The sequence below is a fragment of the Macaca mulatta genome, chromosome 18, assembly GCF_049350105.2.
Source record: "Macaca mulatta isolate MMU2019108-1 chromosome 18, T2T-MMU8v2.0, whole genome shotgun sequence".
NCBI lineage: Eukaryota > Metazoa > Chordata > Mammalia > Primates > Cercopithecidae > Macaca > Macaca mulatta.
In genome coordinates this window covers 41,366,400-41,384,834 of record NC_133423.1, presented here as the reverse complement: position 1 = coordinate 41,384,834, position 18,435 = coordinate 41,366,400, and the positions used below count along the sequence as shown (strand labels likewise).

The following is an 18,435-nucleotide window of genomic DNA, read 5'->3' as shown; positions in this document are numbered from 1 at the left end:
ATTTCCAGTGCCTTCTACAGAGCCTGACCCACAGTAAGGGTTCAGTAAACATTGTTTCTATTGTTACTTCATCGTCATCATCATCATCTACCATTTAAGTACCCTCATATTTTTGTTAATTTTTAGTCCTGGGTGTTAAATAGTGATAATCTGAGGTTTTGGGTTTTTTTAGAATGTGATGTGAGCGGTGCTCAATTTCAATTTTAGGTTTAACTTTCATAAGCCAAGACTTTTAATGTAATGCAGGCTGACTGAGACATTATTTACTGTGCTTAATTTCAGATATATCTACATAATGGGAATACAAGAAAGAAATGAGAAATTGTTTTATAGAATACTGCAAGATGACATTGAGAGTTTAATGCCAATTGTATATACACCAACGGTTGGTCTTGCCTGCTCCCAGTATGGACACATCTTTAGAAGACCTAAGTAAGGCTTATTTAAAAAAGAAAACTTGTAAATGGTTATTGAATAAGGAAAACATCATTCCATAACAGCTATTACATTTTTATTTTAGATATCTTAGCCGAATCACTTTCCTACCTCACAAAAATGTAATTTTTATTAAAAGTGATTAACAAAAACCCAACATATTCATAACTTTTATCTTTGTAAAAATAGCATCATTCATTTCTAATCTTCTTTAAATTATTGTGATTGTTAGAGTAATTATATACTTTTAGAACCTGCCCCCCCACCAAAAAAAGTCTTAATTCTGGTGGGAGAGAATCCGGAATTATTAAAATTTTTGTCAATAAAGCCAAATTAAGAGATTTTTTTTCTCATTTTTTGATCGGTTTTAATTTGTTTGTTTTTTGTTTTTGAGAGAGTCTCACTTGGTCACCCAGACTGGAGTGGAGTGCAGCGGTATGATCTTGGCTCACTGCAACCTCCGCCTCCCAGGTTCAAGTGATTCTCGTACCTCAGCCTCCCTAGTAGGTGGAATTACAGGTGCACACCACCACGCCTGCTAATTTTTGGATTTTTAGTAGAAATGGGATTTCGCCATGTTGGCTGGGCTGGTCTTGAACTTCTTACATCAGGTGATCAGCCTGCCTCAGCCTCCCAAAGTGCTGGGATTTACAGGCACGAGCCACTGCAGCCTGTTCTCCTTTTTTTTTTTTAATGAATTTTCATTTCAAATAGTTCTAGCACCTACAAACATTGTAAATGGGAAGAGTACTGAAATGGCAAGAACTGACTGTATTCCTTGAATGAGTCACATGATCCCCATGAATGTGTTTCCTTGTGTAAAATGGGAATAGCAGGACCTATCAAAGAGCTATTAGAGAAACCAATGTGACAGTTCTTTGGAAAATTATAAGCTCTCTCTCTCTCTATATATATACACACACACACACACACGCACATACATGCACACACACACACACACACGCATGCTGTTTTTACTTAATCTGAGTTTTCTTGTCTTATTCCTCTAATCTATTATTACTTTTCTCAATCCTTATAATATTTTCCCCATGCCCAATTAACACATTCTTCCACGTGTGGAAATTCAAACAATGTATGACAGCTTTTATATTCAGTCTCCTGTCATCTAGTCTAGTGGCTTTCAAACTTTAATGTGTATAAGAAATACCTGTGGGACTTACTCAAAATGTTGATCTCTGCCAACTTTCCTCTCCTCCCCATCCCCAAGATTTCTGATGAAAAAGAAAAAAGGTCTGGAGGTCCGGATTTTAGTGAGCACCCTCAGTGATTGTGTTGCAGGTATTCCCTGGAAGACACTGAGAAGCAGACTGTTCTAACCTATATGCTGCCAACAATTACTGTAACTAAAACATTTCTGTGACATAACCATGCTGTTCAGCTATTTTATAGTTTCCTTATTAGAATGATTAAAAGATAGAGAGAAACTTGGAAATACTGATGCCTGAGCCCCACCCCCAGAGATTCAGATTCAGTTAGTCTAGACTTAGGAGTTTCACAAAAGAGCCTGGTGTGATTCTGATGTGTACCCAGAGTTGAGAACTGACTTGAAACATGAAGAGCATGGCTTATGTGTGAGGGCAAATACTGTTTATTATTTATGCAATGTATTGTGCTATGGGTTTTTTTGTTGTTGTTCGTTTTGTTTTTGTAGATGGTCATTAAATCTTGGTTGGTTGATTGATCTAAATTTTAAGCCAATTAAATCAGAATCTTTGGAGATGGGACCCTGGCATTTTACAGCGTACCAGATGATTCCATTATATAGCCATGATTGAGATATTGCTGAACTAAACTGATTTGAACTGTAATAGTGGTGCCAAATTTAAGATACCAATGAGACAGTTAAACATAAGATCAGTTTGACAGCAATGAGGATCCGTTGGCCCTCATGTCTGCCTGAACTGTGTTCTTGAACCTGCATTTCTTCTTTTTTTCCTCCTTCTCTTCCTTCCTTCTTTGCTTTCTCTTTTGAAATCTGGATTGATTATCTGAATTAGGTAACAACATACTGTGTTTAAAATGACTTTTTGTTAGCCATTCCACAATTTATACAGATTTCAAAACATGTTTTACATGATAAATATAGTTGACCCTTGAACAACACAGGTGTGAAGGTCCATTTTTACTCAGGTTTTCTTGTCCTTCTGCCACCCTTGAGACAGCAAGACCAACCCTTCCTCTTCCTCCTCTTTTTGATTTTGTTAATAACATTTTCTTTTTTCTAGATTACTTTATTGTAAGAATACAGTATATAATTCATATGGCATATAAAATAGTGTTAGTTGGCTGGGCATGGTGACTCATTCCTGGTGGGTGGATCACTTGAGGTCAGGAGTTCGAGACCAGCCTGGCCAACCTGGTGAAACCCTGTCTCTACTAAAAATACAAAACTAGCCAGGCGTGGTGGTGGGCATGTAAAATCCCAGCTACTCTGGAGGCTAAGGCAGGAGAATTGCTTGAACCCTCCGTGGGGGGCAGAGGTTGCAGTGAGCCGAGATCATGCCACTTCACTCCAGCCTGGGTGAAAGAGCAAAACTCCAAGTCAAAAAAAAAAAAAATTCTTAGTCAACCTATGTGTTACTGGTTAGGCTTCTGGCCAGTGGTAGGCAACATTAGTAGTTAAGTTTTTGGAAAATCATACAATTTTTGTACGTAAATTTTTATCATGTAAATTTTTGACTTGATTTTCTAACACCCACATTGTTCAAGGGTCAACCGTATATCCAATTTTTGTCAAAAAAATAATATTAAATAAGTAAAAGTAACTTTTCACTTTTTCCTTATGCTTCAGGTAGCTCATCTTTTGTGTGAATTTATTGTAATTTTCTTCTTTCCCTTCCTGCTCCTTCAAATTTCAAATTTTCAGTTTCAGTAAGTTTTAACAGTAGTTTAGTTGGCCTTGTAATGCTCTCCTGCATTGGTGGCTTGCTTCAGATTTTTTTTGTTTTTTTTCCTGTTGGTGTATTGAGTTTATTTGAACATGAGATGTGGATATATTTCTTCTTGGGTAAAATGATTGTATCATGTAACAATAATCTTTGTTGCATCTGCTGTGAACATTGTAATTACAGTTTGAAGTACTTGAAAATGTTTGAAAATAAACCAATGTGACTTAGGTAAATCTGCTTGGAAATTATACCATGTCTTGATATTTTATTAAAATATCAAAATATTTCAATTATGAACAAAAACTTAGAAACAAAGCTGTTGTGAAATGCAAAGGTGTTTTTGTTCTGTTGCAGGGGATTATTTATTTCGATCTCAGACAGAGGTCATGTTAGATCAATTGTGGATAACTGGCCAGAAAATCATGTTAAGGTACTAATAGTGCAACCCTCCTTTTCACAATGTTTTCTCTTTTCTTGTAAATTACCTCTAAATCTCCAAGAACAGTTTTTCGTTGTTGCTCTGATTTATTTTGCACTTATATACATGCAGATTTAGTGCTTTGCAGCTGAGGCGATGATAATAGTAGTAGTTATAAAATGGGCTACCGGTATAGAGTTTGACTCTGAGAAAGAAATTGGAGCTAGAATACAAGGTGAGCCCTGTCGGTATCGGCACCACTGGTGTCTCCTGCCCTCTCAATATCCTTTCCTATTTATCTAATATTATTCTAGGTAAAGAAAATACTTTAAAATACCATAAAAACTTTTGTTTATGGTGTTAGAAAAGTTTGATTATGCCTTTTTTTCTTTTAAATCTAAGATTGAGAACCTTAGCAAATATGAAAGTGTTAAATATAGCAAATAGAAGCCCTGGCCTATTTAGTTATCTTTCATAAAGTGAAATGTAATAACTTATTTCAAGATTTTTGGGTAGGCTTTTGTAAATTTTATTATAGGCAACAATCTTACCTGCCTTTATACTCCTTTCCAAAATAAACGTTGATGAATGATCATTGGTTTGAATAATCTAGCAAAAATTTGGTCAAATAATTAAACTGACAGTATCATCTTAAGACCTTCCTTATAAGTAGGTATGTTTTTTTTTGTTCTAGACCTTTTCTTTTCCACAGTTGCTAAGGTTTTTCTTGTTTGGCCTAGGTTATTGTGTTGGAGTACCATACTGTTTATTTCTAAACTCTTATTTTTCTCTTATGGTAATCTCTCCATCTTGTTCATCTCTGCCATATTTAATCTTTCTGAAGATATTTAAGTTGGTCCTTTAGTCAGAAGAATTCTATTCCTAAACCGAAGTCAGAGGGAAATCAAATCTAGTTAATGTCTCATAATAGTCAGAAATCCTAGAATTTTAAGTATGGTTGATTGGTTTATATTGGAAATTAGCCAAGAAACAATTTTGTTTTTAAGAGCAAAGAGTAAATATATGTGAAGTGACTCAATCTTTTTAAAAATGCTTTTCTTTAGTGCCCCATTTTTGACAACTTTTAATTTGCATTTTTTTGTGTTTAAGGCTGTTGTAGTGACTGATGGAGAGAGAATTCTGGGTCTTGGAGATCTGGGTGTCTATGGAATGGGAATTCCAGTAGGAAAACTTTGTTTGTATACAGCTTGTGCAGGAATACAGCCTGATAGATGCCTGCCAGTGTGTATTGATGTGGGAACTGATAATATCGTGAGTAACATCATTTTCCCCCTTTATCTTCCTCCTGTATTTTTAAAAATTTGTATAGTATCCCTCTTTTGAAAATGATAATTTAAGAAGGGAAAGTTTTATGATTAAATGTTAGTTTTTTTCTTAAACTCCACTTTTAATATTTATATAAATAATAGTAAATTAAGTCTCTTAAAAGTTTCTTGGGCTGGGCATGGTGGCTTCTGCCTGTAATCCCAGCACTTTGGAAGGCCGAGGCGGGCAGATCACTGGAGGTCAGGAGTTTGAGACCAGCCCGGCCAACATGGTGAAACCCTGTCTCTACTAAAAATACAAAAAAAATTAGCCGTACGTGGTGGCACAAGCCTGTAATCCCAGCTACTTGGGAGGCTGAGGCAAGAGAATCGCTTGAGCCCAAAAGACGGAGGTTTCAGTGAGCCAGGATCATGCCATTGCACTCCAGCCTGGGTGACAAGAGTGAGACTGTCTCAAAAAAGAAAAAATAAAGTTTCTTGAAGGGCAATACATTTAAAAAATTGTATTAGTATTTTTTTATTTTGCAATTTTTATTGTATGTGTTTAAACTGATTATATAATATAAATTATTTTATTTTTACATTTGTTTTGTTTTGTAGGCACTCTTAAAAGACCCATTTTACATGGGCTTGTACCAGAAACGAGATCGCACACAACAGTATGATGACCTGATTGATGAGTTTATGAAAGCTATTACTGACAGGTATTTTTTAAAAGTTTGAGTATATGAAAGCACTTTTAATGGGGGTGGGGGCGGGGTAAAAACTAAAGTTTTGTTTTGTTTTCCTTTATTTCTTGTGAAGATAAGCAGGAGGCGATTAAATTTTTGAGAACTTTGTTCTACTGGCTGTCTCTGCCTGATTAGATGTGCTGATTTGAGGTGGTACCCATGGTCTGCCTTGCTTTCTTGAGTTACCTGACATTTTGAGGGAAGTCTGCCCTCACTGCTCCTGTCAAACCCTTACTGCTCAGTACCTTTTTCAGCCTTGACCTTGTGCTGCTTTCATATTTTAAGTTCTCTGACCATTTGGTCCTCCCACCTCTCTACCTCTTTGCAACATCGACTAAGGTTTTCCCACTTCTATGTCCTTGGAACTCTCTCTTCTCTTGATTGCTAAACAGCTTCCTCCTAACTTGGTCTTCCTCCCACCTTTCTCTCTCTCTTTTTTTTTTTTTTGTCATCTTCACAGGTTCTTGCTGTCTTATTAAATGTGGATAACCACCTAGTCCTCTTCTCTTTCAGCCATGATCAACTATGACCTTTATGCATGTTACTACTAAACCCATAAAAACCCATCTGTAGTGCCCCTGCTCTTCTGAGGCCTGCATTTCTAATAATCAGAATATTCCATCTGGATATTCTGTTGTGTGTGCATATTCATATCCCACACTGAACTCCTTTCCTTTCCAAACAACCTATTTTCTGTATTCCCACCTTCTATTATTGGCAGTAACATTCATCCTATTGCCAAAACTTTGATCTTGGTGTTATCTTTGACCCTTCTGCCTTCTCCATCAGTCTCCCATGCAGTCAGATATTCCTCAAATTCAGTGGGTACTACCACTTAAATGTCTCTTGTTTTCCATTACCACAATCTTGCTCTCTCCTTATGTCTCTTCTGAAGTTTTCTAATTCTTCCTCTAGTTTCTCTCCTCTCCAGTTCATCTCCACCTTAATACCAGATTAATTGTTTTGAAACATGTACTTCATTATGTCATTCTTTTGCTTGAAATCTCTCATTGGTTTCCTATTGCCATAGGATAAAGTCAAACTCTTTACCTTAATGATCTAACCCTGGCCTACCTTTAAAATTGCTGGCATGTAGAAGGTATTTAAAAATTAATTCCTTTTCAGAGTCGAAGTTAACAAGTCTAAAACTGAACTTTACATCTTCCCGGAAATTGTCATCTCTCCTTCTTCCTCTCACTTTCCTACCTTGGACAACCAAATAGTATCTTCTTAGTTATCCCAGTTACCTTGACATTGTAACAGCTTCTTCCTCATTTCCCAGTTGATCCTTATCAATTTTTATTCATCCTAATAGCTCATAATTACTCCTTTTGCTTCCTGCACCTTCTGCTTCAGATCTCTTGTCTTCGTATCACAGTAGCCTCCTAGTTGCTTCTGCCACTCGCATCTCTCCCCACACCAGTATGTGCTACGTATCACTGGCAGGTTTATCCTTCCTAAAGGGAGTCATATGTGAATTTTTTCCTTTCTTGGCAGCCTTCACTGTGTCTACATGGGATGCAGAAGAAAGTCCCTCTTCTCTAATTTAGCATTAGAGATTCTCCCTTATTTGGTCCCAACCTGCATTAACCAACTTCTCCCTTATCTCTTAATGTAAACCATGAAATGTATAGCCAGACTGTTGAAAATTCAGGGTCACCCTAATAATAGCCTGCTTTTCTTTCTACCTCTTTACTTTTTGTTCTTTCAGGGCCCACCTCCTTTTCAAGCCTTCCCTTACTACTTAGCTCACCTAAACGATTGACATCTTCTTTTGCTGAATGTCAGTGAACTCAAATAGCAATTATTTTTCAGTTACTTATTTAATATATACTTTCTTGTGTTGCTGTTTAACTATTAATGTAATGAGAATATGCATATCAAATATATATTTTTTGAGGTTCAGAGTCAAAGGAAGTGTCTCCTGGACACTTGAAAATAGTTTACATAGATTGATATCCCATGGGTTTATCATGGTGCCACGTTCTTTTTAAACACCTCATACTTTTTTTATTGAATAATTTCTACATTTTGGATCTAGTCTTTTACAGGCTCTAAAATTTTTCAGATGGCCTTAATTGAATTAACATAATACATTATTTTGGAATGCTATTGTAGGGAATATTAGGTGGAAAGCTGTTTAATAGTATTATTTTCATCACAACTATTGTGGGTTTTGCTGTTTTTAGATATGGCCGGAACACACTCATTCAGTTCGAAGACTTTGGAAATCATAATGCGTTCAGATTTTTGAGAAAGTACCGAGAAAAATATTGTACTTTCAATGATGATATTCAAGGTAAAGCAAAAAAAAAAAAAAAAAACTTTAGGGTTTGGATTCCTACTTTTTAAACATTTTTAATGTGCCCATTTTTTATTTGTAAAACTCTTTGTTTTTCTTATAGGGACAGCTGCAGTAGCTCTAGCAGGTCTTCTTGCAGCACAAAAAGTTATTAGTAAACCAATCTCCGAACACAAAATCTTATTCCTTGGAGCAGGAGAGGTAAGTTTTGTAGGCTTTTTAAAACTTAAGCCATCCTCTCTTCTAGAATTGGAAAATGGGCAGAATATTGATATTTATAAAAGAGCATAATGACCCTGTAATTTTGTTGAGATAGAGGGTATGAAATCAAGACTTCTTCTGTAAAACAGGTAATTTAAAATGTGTTTAGAGAGAATATCACAAATAATTTTTGTTTGATTCGTAAGGGAAAAATAAACCAAATAGTTCTTATTATAGCATATAAGTTTGCTATTTAGAAGGCTATTAGGGGATGTATGTTTTGACTAGTACACAGTTTGGTACTTTTTGTAATGTTGGTTTTCATCAAATATGTTGTGATTCTTTAGCATATAGCATATATATAAGATTATATAAGATTATATGCTATATAATCTTCATATATAAAGTAATTCAAGCATTGCATCATACTCTAGTATATATTGAAATTTATGTTTTGTTGAACAGGCTGCTCTTGGAATTGCAAATCTTATAGTTATGTCTATGGTAGAAAATGGCCTGTCAGAACAAGAGGCACAAAAGAAAATCTGGATGTTTGACAAGTATGGTTTATTAGTTAAGGTAAGGTATTTAAAATTTGGAGAAGCAAAAGAGTGTATTATATTTTTAGTTGGATTTTAAAAATATTATTCCTTAAAATCTTATTTCTCATTGGAGTCTCCAAATTATACCAATTGGGACCTTCCGTTCTCTTTTTAACAAATGTCCCCAGTCTTGTTGTCTTTTACAAAGACTCCTGCTTCATATTTAATTAATCTGTATGTTGGCATCAGACTTACTCTTTCTTGCTTTGTTCTCTTGCTCTTAAGAGATCAAATGGCCATTGTACAAGTATGATTGTGTTTGACACTCTTAAAACTAGGTTTTTAATAGGAACTGAGAATTTCCTGATTAAATTACAGTATTGCAGAACTTTTGATATTTGAGCAGAATTTTTTTTTTTTTAATTTTCTTAATTTTTTTTGTTGGGGGGGAAGGGGGATGAAGTCTCTCTCTGTCACCCAGGCTGGAGTGCAGTGGTGCGATCTCACCTCACTGCAACTTCTGCCTCCTGGGTTCAAGTGATTCTCCTGCCTGAGCCTCCTGAGGCCACTGTGCCTAGCCATGAGCAGAAATTCTTAACCCTTTGGAGATGATAAGCCCCTGAAGCAATCTAGTAAAAATCTATGGACCCTTTCCCCAGGAAAAAAGCATGTGCTCCTGAAACCAATTTATGGATAATAAAGAGCTTATCTCCCAGATTAACTTAGTACCTTTGGGCCTGACTATCTTTGTTGGCATTGATTACCATTTTCACTAGCTTAAGAATGTCATATATCTTCTACTGTGTAACACATTGAAATATAAGTAACTGTTTCATAAACCAATCCAGTACACAATGCTATTATATTTTTGTATGTACACATTAAAATATAATGGTATAGCTGTTCCTTGGCATTTATGTCTGTGGAGCAAGCTATCTAAATGTACTTTACTCCAGTTCTAAAATCTTTTCTTCTTAATTAGAACGAGTATTCTATTAGTACAAAAAATAAAATGAAAAATTGACGTATGTGAATGAAAAATCTTGAGTGCTTAAACTACATGTAATTTAAAATGTAATAGTAGTTATATATCAGACATTGTTATAAGACTTTACATGTATTATCTCCTTTAATCATCTCAAAAACCCCTGTGAAGTTTTACAAATGAAGAAACAGTTTAAAAGGTCAAGGGAGTTATCCAAAGTCATCAGCTTATAAGTGACGGAGGCAGGATTCGAAACCAAGTATCCTGACTGTGAAGTCTGTGCTCTGAATAATTAAACTGTGCTGCCTCCCAAAGAGGCTGTAACTACCATATTTAACTACCATATTTACTAGTATGTAAGGCACAAGGATAAAACATCACATATTTAGAAGGCTATTGGGGGATGTATGTTTTGACTAGTACACAGTTTAGTTTGGTACTTTTTGTAATGTTGGTTTTCATCAAATATGTTGTGATTCTTTAGCTTATTGGTAGGTCAGGTCTAACACGGTATTGGTAGCTACAATGTGTTTACTTAGCACAAAGTGAGAACCCTGTCCATCTCCATATTCGTTATCAGATTATATATTTCTTTTCCAGTGTGCAGGTAGCTTGGCCTATGGGCATTAGGCTTCCAGTGTCTCCTGGTGACCCTAAACACTGCCCTTCATTTTGAAACTTTGAAAACAGTGACTTCTTATGTCACTGTTTGCTCAGCCTGGTTTTCTGAGCTGACTGATGATAGTGTGCTGCTTTTCTAGCCCCTGCAGTCTGGGGTTATCTTGGAGTTCTGATGGAAACACACTTTTTCAGGAGAAGTCTTCTTTTTTACCAAAATAAGAATATGAACTTCTCAGGTGGTTTTTGCATTCAGTATGTTTTTGTCTGCCTCAGATCTTTGAGAAACTCTTCCTTGTTCTAGTCTGTCAGTGGTATCTCTTCTGGCTTTGTGGCACTACTAAGAATTTAACGTTTATGGTTTTTGACCTGGGATTTGGAAAAGAAAGCATGTCTCTTCATTCAGCCATCTTTAACCAGAATTCCCTGTTCCTCTTGTTTCTGAACTCTTGGTAGTACAAGTCCGTGGTGGCTGTCTGCAATTCTGAAATCCTAAAGGCCTTGAAATTCCAAAATTTTTTCCGAAATTTATTTTGGTGACCAATCTGATTGCCCTGAACTTACCTAGTAGCAAAACCTGACTCACACTACAAAGAAGCTCTTGGTAATCTTAACCTTTTGTACTTGATGTGACTATTCGTAAGTTTGTTCAGTTGTGGAGTATCTGTTGGGAGGGAGAATATGTAATATTTGATATATGCCATATTGTATTTCTAAAATATGAAAAATTCTCAGCCAGGAGTGGTGGCTCATGCCTGTGGTGGCTCAGCTTCCCACTTTGGGAAGCTGAGGTGGACGGATAGCTTGAGCCCAGGAGTTTGAGACCAGCCTGGGCAACATGGAAAAACCCCATCTCTACAAAAAAAATTAGCCAGGCATGGTGGTGTGCGCCTATAGTTCCTAAACTATAAGTAGTTTAGTGTACCTAAACCACTCTGGAGGTTGAGGTGGGAGGATCACCTGAGCCCAGGGAGGTAGAGGCTACTACTGCACTCAAGTCTGGGTGACAGAGTGGTACCCCATCTCAAACCAACCAAATTAAATTAAAATGAAAAATTCCTAATTCCAAAACTCATCTACCTCAGATAAAGGATTGTAGGCTTTTGTGCCATATTGGACTTAGGAAGACCTCATAGAGTAAATGCATTTTTTAGAGGAACCAGAAAGTTTCTAGGAATAATGGGAGATTGGATTTTTGTTTTATATTTGAGTTTATGGACATGATGAAGATAGAATTGGAAGATACAGGTTGAAGAGGAAAGTAAATGAAAATGAGAAGACATTTCTATTGTAGAAACAATGTGTAACTCATAATGATGTCTTTTTATTTCATCCTTAACATGCGTTGACTAAAAAAATACTGTATTTTATCTCAAAATTTAGGGGCGGAAAGCAAAAATAGATAGTTATCAGGAACCATTTACTCACCCAGTCCCAGAGAGCATACCTGATACTTTTGAAGATGCAGTGAATATACTGAAGCCTTCAACTATAATCGGTAGGTAAAGTTATTCTGTTAAATAATTTTACTTCCTAACTGTATGTTGCCAGTCATAATTACCATGTAGGATTACTAAAAATGAGTTGGCAGTTTTATGTTTTACCTAGATTTCAGCTTGTACAATGTTTTTCTATGATAACTTTTTGGTTACCATGCATGAAATTCAGTTACCAGATGTTGCTTTATACTTTTAGGTCCTAGACACTGTGCGGTCGATCATGCTTTGCTTTTAGAGTTGGTATGACTGTTGGACTCAAAACATGAAAAAGACCAAAGCCATTTGCAGATTTTACCAGGGAAATTCTGTGCAGACTCAAAGTTTTCGTGGGCAACAAAGCTGAAAACTTTGAGTGTGACATTGCATAGCTGCCATCAGACTATGCCATCATGGCATTACCTTCTCAGCAGAAAATGTAAAAATGTTTAAAAGAGGAGCTATTTAATTTTCTATATAGCTGTAAGTTGTTTTTTTTTTTTTTTCTTTTTTTTTTTTTTTTTTTTTTGAGATGGAGTCTCGCTCTATCGCTCAGGCTGGAGTTGGCTCACTGTAACCTCTGCCTCCCAGGTTCAAGTGATTCTCTTGCCCCAGCCTCACAATTAGCTGGGATTACAGGTGCTTGCCACCATGCCTGGCTAATTTTTGTAATTTTAGTAGAGATGGGGTTTCACCATGTTGACCAGGCTGGTCTCGAACTCCTGACCTCAGGTGATCCACCTGCCTTGGTGGGTGAGACTCCATCTCAAAAAATAAATAAATAAAAATAAACAACTCCCCATTTTCCCCACCCCCCACCCCCTAACAACCACCATTCTACTTTTCGTCTCTATTAATTTAACTACCTCATATAAATGGAATAACATGGTATTTTTCTCTTTGTGACCAGCTTATTTTATTTAGCATAATGTCAAGTTTCATCCATGTGGTAGGTAGCAAGTTTTATCTTCCTAATTAGAGTGATGAAGATAGTTGTATACTCTTTTTAAAAATTGGCTGGGCATGGTGCCTCACGTAATTCCAGCACTTTGGGAGGCCGAGGCAGCAGATCACCTGAGGTCAGGAGTTTGAGACTAGCCTGGCCAATGTGGCGAAACCCCGTCTCTGCTGAAAATACAAAAATTAGCCAGGTGTGGTGGCACACACCTTTAATCCCAGCTACCTGGGAAGGTGAGGCATGAGAATCACTTGAACCCAGGAGGGGGAGGTTGCAGTGAGCTGAGATTGTGCCACTACACTCCAGTCTGGGTGACAGAGCGAGACTCTGTCTCAAAAAACAAAAAGTTAAAAGAATAAAATTTCTCATAATTTACTGTGTGTATAGTAGACAATAAATATTTAAGTGAGAACTTTCAGCATCTTGTTTTTTCTTTTCAGATTTGAGATTGCGTTCTCATAGATTTTGCATTGCTGAGATAGTGCTGTCTTTGTGATGAGATATTACCTGTGTTTTTGTTATTGCAGGCCTATTGTAGAAATGCTATTGATAAGCATTGCTTTTATACCTATAATGAAGTTGCTGTTTTTCCCTCTTACTACAGGAGTTGCAGGTGCTGGCCGTCTTTTCACTCCTGATGTAATCAGAGCCATGGCCTCTATCAATGAAAGGCCTGTAATATTTGCATTAAGTAATCCTACAGCACAGGCAGAGTGCACGGCTGAAGAAGCATATACACTTACAGAGGTATTACTAATCACATGAATTGATATGTGTATTATTTTCCCTCCACTAGCTTATTAGTTATACATTCTTACACAGTTGTTCTAGTGGTTTCCCTAGAGATTACAGCATGCATCTATGGATGATCAAAGTCTGATATAAATCATTGCTTATGCCAATTATGGGAAACAGGTACTTTATAACTCCATTGAAATGCTCTCACACTGTTTGCATTATTGTTGCAAATTTTAATTTTCTATGTATTTTGAACCCAAAATACATGATTGTTATATTTTACAAAAATTATTCAGATTTACCTACATTTTAATTTATTTATCACTATTCTTCCTGCAAGTCTGCTTCTACCTAGGACCATTTTCCTTCTACCAGAAGAATTCCTTTATTTAAGTGTAGATCTAATGAATTCTCTTGGTAATTTGTTTTGCCTTCATTTTGAAGGATATTTTCACTGTGCATAGAAGTAAAAGTTGGTAAATACTTGAGCATTTTGAAGATATTTTACTGTTTTCTGACTTTTGTTTTGTTTTTGATGACATATCATTGTCTTAGGTTTTTAACAGTTTGACTACGGCAGACCTTTGGGTGGCTTTCTTTGTATTTATTCCATATGGGGATTATACTGCTTCTGAATCTGTGGCTTGATGTCTGTTTTTGGTTTTTGTTTTTTCTGTTTTGAAAAAATACCAGCCAGTATCTCTGCTTTGGCCACATTCTCTTTCTCCTCTTATGGGACTCTAACTATATGGTCAGAGATATATCTCACATATCTTTTACACTGTTTTCTATATATATTATCCCTCTTGCTCTCTGTGTTTCAATCTGGTGATTTCCTTTGGCCCTATCTTCCAGTTTGCAGATTCTGTGTTCAGCTGTGCTCATCTGTTGTTAGGTTCTTAATTTTAGTTACTGTGTTTTTTTCATTTGTAGAATTTCTGTTTTATCTGTATAGTAATTTATTAATTTAGTAACAGACTTAAAATCATGTACTGTAGAAACAATCAATTTCTAAATATTGCCTTTTTGTACTTACATTTCATGAAACATTTCTTTTTACTCTCTTCAAATGTGTCATCACCATCAGTGTTTGTCTTTTCTAGGGCTGTTTTTTTTTGAGTCATCTGACAGCTGTGGAGAACAAATTTTTATTTACATCCAAACTGTTTAAGATTGACTACTTTTAGATCTTTGACACTAGCATGGGTTATAGCCCAATTAGAAATATCTGCCTATAAATCACTTGACATTTGGGTTTTTTTCCTACCAGTCTGTAAGGATGTAGTTTTAATCTCCACAATTACTTTCTATATTGTTCTGGTAAGTGATCTAACTGGCTCTAGGAAGTGATTTTTAAAGGCTTGTTTACAATGATGTCTAGCAACTGTAATTGCTAGATTACATCCTTGAGATTAAGTAATAAATCTGATACATTTTTTAATCTTCACTCCTTTAAAAAAAAGATTTTTATAATAGAAAAATATTATAGTATATGTCTTAAAAGCTAAGGATTCTTTTAAAAATATAACCACAGGGCCAGGCATGGTGGCTCACGCCTGTAATCCCAGCACTTTGGGAGGCTGAAGCAGGCGGATCACGAGGTCAGGAGATTGAGACCATCCTGGCTAACACGGTGAAACCCCGTCTCTACTAAAAATAAAAAAAAAATTAGCCGGACGTAGTGGTGGGTGCCTGTAGTCCTAGCTACTCGGGAGGCTGAGGCAGGTGAATGGCGTGAACCCAGGAGGCAGAGCGTGCAGTGACCTGAGATCGCGCCACTGCACTACAGCCTGGGCGACAGAGCGAGACTCTATCTCAAAAATATATAAATATACATACACACACATATGTGTATGTATATATGTGTGTGTGTATATATGTATAACCACAGTACTGTTATACCTTATAATTTGAACAATAATTATATCTTGTCATTTAATTTTTTTTTTTTTTTTTTTTTGAGACAGGGTCTCCCTTGGTCGCCCAGGCTGGAGTGTAGTGGCACAATCATAGCTCACTGCAGACTCCAATTCCTGGCTCAAGTAATCCTCTTGCCTCAACTTCCTCACTAGCTGGGACTACAGGCAAGCACCACCATACCCAGCTAATTTTTTAATTTTTATTTTTGTAGAAACAAGGTCTTGCTTTGTTGGCCAGGCTGGTCTCAAATTGCTGACCTCAAGTGATCTCCCTGCCTCAGCCTCCCACAGTGCTGGGATTACAGACATGAGCCACTGTGTCCCACCTAATTTCTTGAATATATGAATTACAATTAAAATTTTCTGATGGTAACAAATATCTCACCCATTTTTATTATCTATCTTTTGTTCTGTCTTGGTTATCAGGTTTGTTTATGAGGCTAATTTGTACTTTGTTTTTTGTTTTGTTTTTTTGTTTGTTTGTTTTGTTTTTCACCTGCCTCAGCCCCCCGAGTAGCTGGGCCCCTGCCACCATGCCCAGCTAATTTTTTTGTATTTTTAGTAGAGACGGGGTTTCACCATGTTAGCCAGGATGGTCTCGATCTCCTGACGTCATGATCTGCCTGCCTTGGCCTCCCAAAGTGCTGGGATTACAGGCGTGAGCCCCCGCACCTAGCCTGTTTTTGTTTTTTTTTAATTGAGTGATGGATAGTGTAGAAAAAGAACTACAGCAATAATTTAAGGCTGAGGATAAAGTTATCTTTGGAGAAAGGGACTTTACTTTTTCGAGTAGATCACCTTAATCCAGTCAGGATGTGGTCCACATGAGACCTGGGGTATTTCCAGTTTGCCCTTTCTCCTGGTATCCACTGCTTTGGGTATGAATCATCAAAAGTCCTGAGGTATTTATCAGCACCTCTCATCCTTAATGGTCCCTGAACATCCATTTTCCTCTCTGTCATCATGAGACTTTGGGTAGCTTTGCTGTTCAGGGTCTCAGCCACAGCTTTTGATTTGGAAATCAGCAGTCATCTTGAGGGGAAGAGCTTCAAATGCTAGGCTCCTATATCTTGCTTCCCTCTTCTCTTGGATCTTGGAAACCACTCTTCCCCAACACCAAACTCTCACTATCTTGTTAGGTCTCTACTTCCTTACAAAAATTTTTAAAAATGTATTTTATCTGGTTTTCAAAATTGTAACCAGAGGAAAAATTGGTATGAAATAACCCAGAAAATCATTGCCAAAGCAGAACTCTCAGAACTTCTTGAACTTAATATTCATACTCTTGATATATTTGGCATTCTCTTTTTCCCATTGTTGAACACTGTGTAGGCCAGGCACAGTGGTTCATGCCTATAATCCCAGCACTTTGGGAGGCCGAGGTGGGCAGATCACTTGAGGCCAGGAGTTCAAGATCAGCCTGGCCAACATGGTGAAACCCTGTCTCTACTAAAAATACAAAAAAATTAGCCAGATGTGGTGGCTCACGTCTGTAGTCCCAGCTACCTAGGAGGCTGAGGCTGGAGAATAGCCTGAACCCAGGAGGCAGAGGCTGTGTGAGCCGAGATCATGCCACTGCACTCCAGCCTGGGCAACAGAGCAAGTGTCTCAAAAAAAAAAAAAAAAAAACTTTATGTTGACACATGTATTCTCTCAAAATTCTTTTGCTTCCATATGGCCACTCTGTTAGTCAAAATAAATTCTCGTGATGAATAAATTCTCGTGACGTGACTGTTGGTTTCCAACTGATATAATAATTATTGAAATCTCTTCTTCTAAATAAATCACAGAATCATCATACAGATATTTAAAAATTAGTCTCTTTAGTATACTGTCTTATCTTTTTATTACTTTTAGTTTGATTGCCTGTCCTCTTCACCAGGCTTCACCAATCATTACTTAAAACTAATGATTATTGCTCCCCAAATTAAATCTTAGTCATCTACAATGACTATTTGGTAAGTATATTAAATGCATCATGGATCATTGACATTTCCAAAATATAAAAAATTTAAGTATTTCGAGCAGTAGTAGTGTATCACCAGAAGACTGCTCATTTAAGAATTTTATTTTTTGAATAAATATTGTAATAAATGTACATTATTGGAATACATAAAAATTCCCCAAGAAGACTAGTTTGATATACTGTATTTCATCAGTTTTAAGATCAAGGATCACTTGAGCCCATGAGTTTGAGACCAGCCTGGGCAACATAGTGAAACCCTGTCTGTATAAAAAATTTAAAAATTAGGGGGGCATGGTGATGCACACCTGTGGTCTTAGCTACTTGGGAAGCTGAGGTGGGAGGATTGCTTGAGTCCAGGAGGTTGAGGCTGCAGTGAGCTGTGATTGTGCCACTGCACTCCAGCCTGGGCAACAGAATGAGACCCTGTCTCAAAAAAAGTAATAATAAAAAGAGCATTGTGTCATAGTTTACTTTTACATAAATTATTTCTTAGTGTTACATGAAATAATGGCATAGAATTTTGAGTAGTCATCACCTGTTAAATTTTTAGTCCCCTTTTGTTTTCACTGTGGAGATGTTATTCCAACACCCTTTGCTGCTCAGCGAGAAAAATACTTTAAAAAAAAAATCTTCATAGTTGAATTGTCAGCTGCTTACATAGGGCAACTTGGACTTCAGAATAAGAATATACTATTATTAAAACCTGGCCACGTTTAAGCCATGGATTAATTATTGGGTTAAATGGGCAGGGGAGGCAGGGATAATGACCTGGAGAACGTGAACTGCTATAGAATGTTGTCATTATTGAAGAGATTCCCAAGACCTGTCTTTTTTTTTTTTTTTGAGATGGAGTCTCGCTCTGTTGCCTAGGCTGGAGTGCAGTGGCATGATCTCATCTCAGCTCATTGCAAGCTCCGCCTCCTGGGTTCATGACATTCTACTGCCTCAGCTT

General features: G+C 36.8%; 1 protein-coding gene across 2 annotated transcripts in view; it reads left to right on the top strand.

The window, feature by feature from the left end:
* ME2 (malic enzyme 2) overlaps positions 1 to 18,435 on the top strand; it is a 71,163-nt gene that overhangs the window by 34,534 nt on the left and 18,194 nt on the right. For both annotated transcript variants that reach the window (XM_015121988.3, XM_077975458.1), the window contains exons 4-12: positions 283 to 432; positions 3,699 to 3,774; positions 4,873 to 5,034; positions 5,649 to 5,752; positions 7,969 to 8,078; positions 8,185 to 8,282; positions 8,748 to 8,861; positions 11,811 to 11,925; positions 13,465 to 13,607. In XM_015121988.3, the coding sequence (XP_014977474.2) occupies positions 283 to 432; positions 3,699 to 3,774; positions 4,873 to 5,034; positions 5,649 to 5,752; positions 7,969 to 8,078; positions 8,185 to 8,282; positions 8,748 to 8,861; positions 11,811 to 11,925; positions 13,465 to 13,607 (1,072 nt within the window). The remainder of the gene's footprint in view (positions 1 to 282; positions 433 to 3,698; positions 3,775 to 4,872; positions 5,035 to 5,648; positions 5,753 to 7,968; positions 8,079 to 8,184; positions 8,283 to 8,747; positions 8,862 to 11,810; positions 11,926 to 13,464; positions 13,608 to 18,435) is intronic.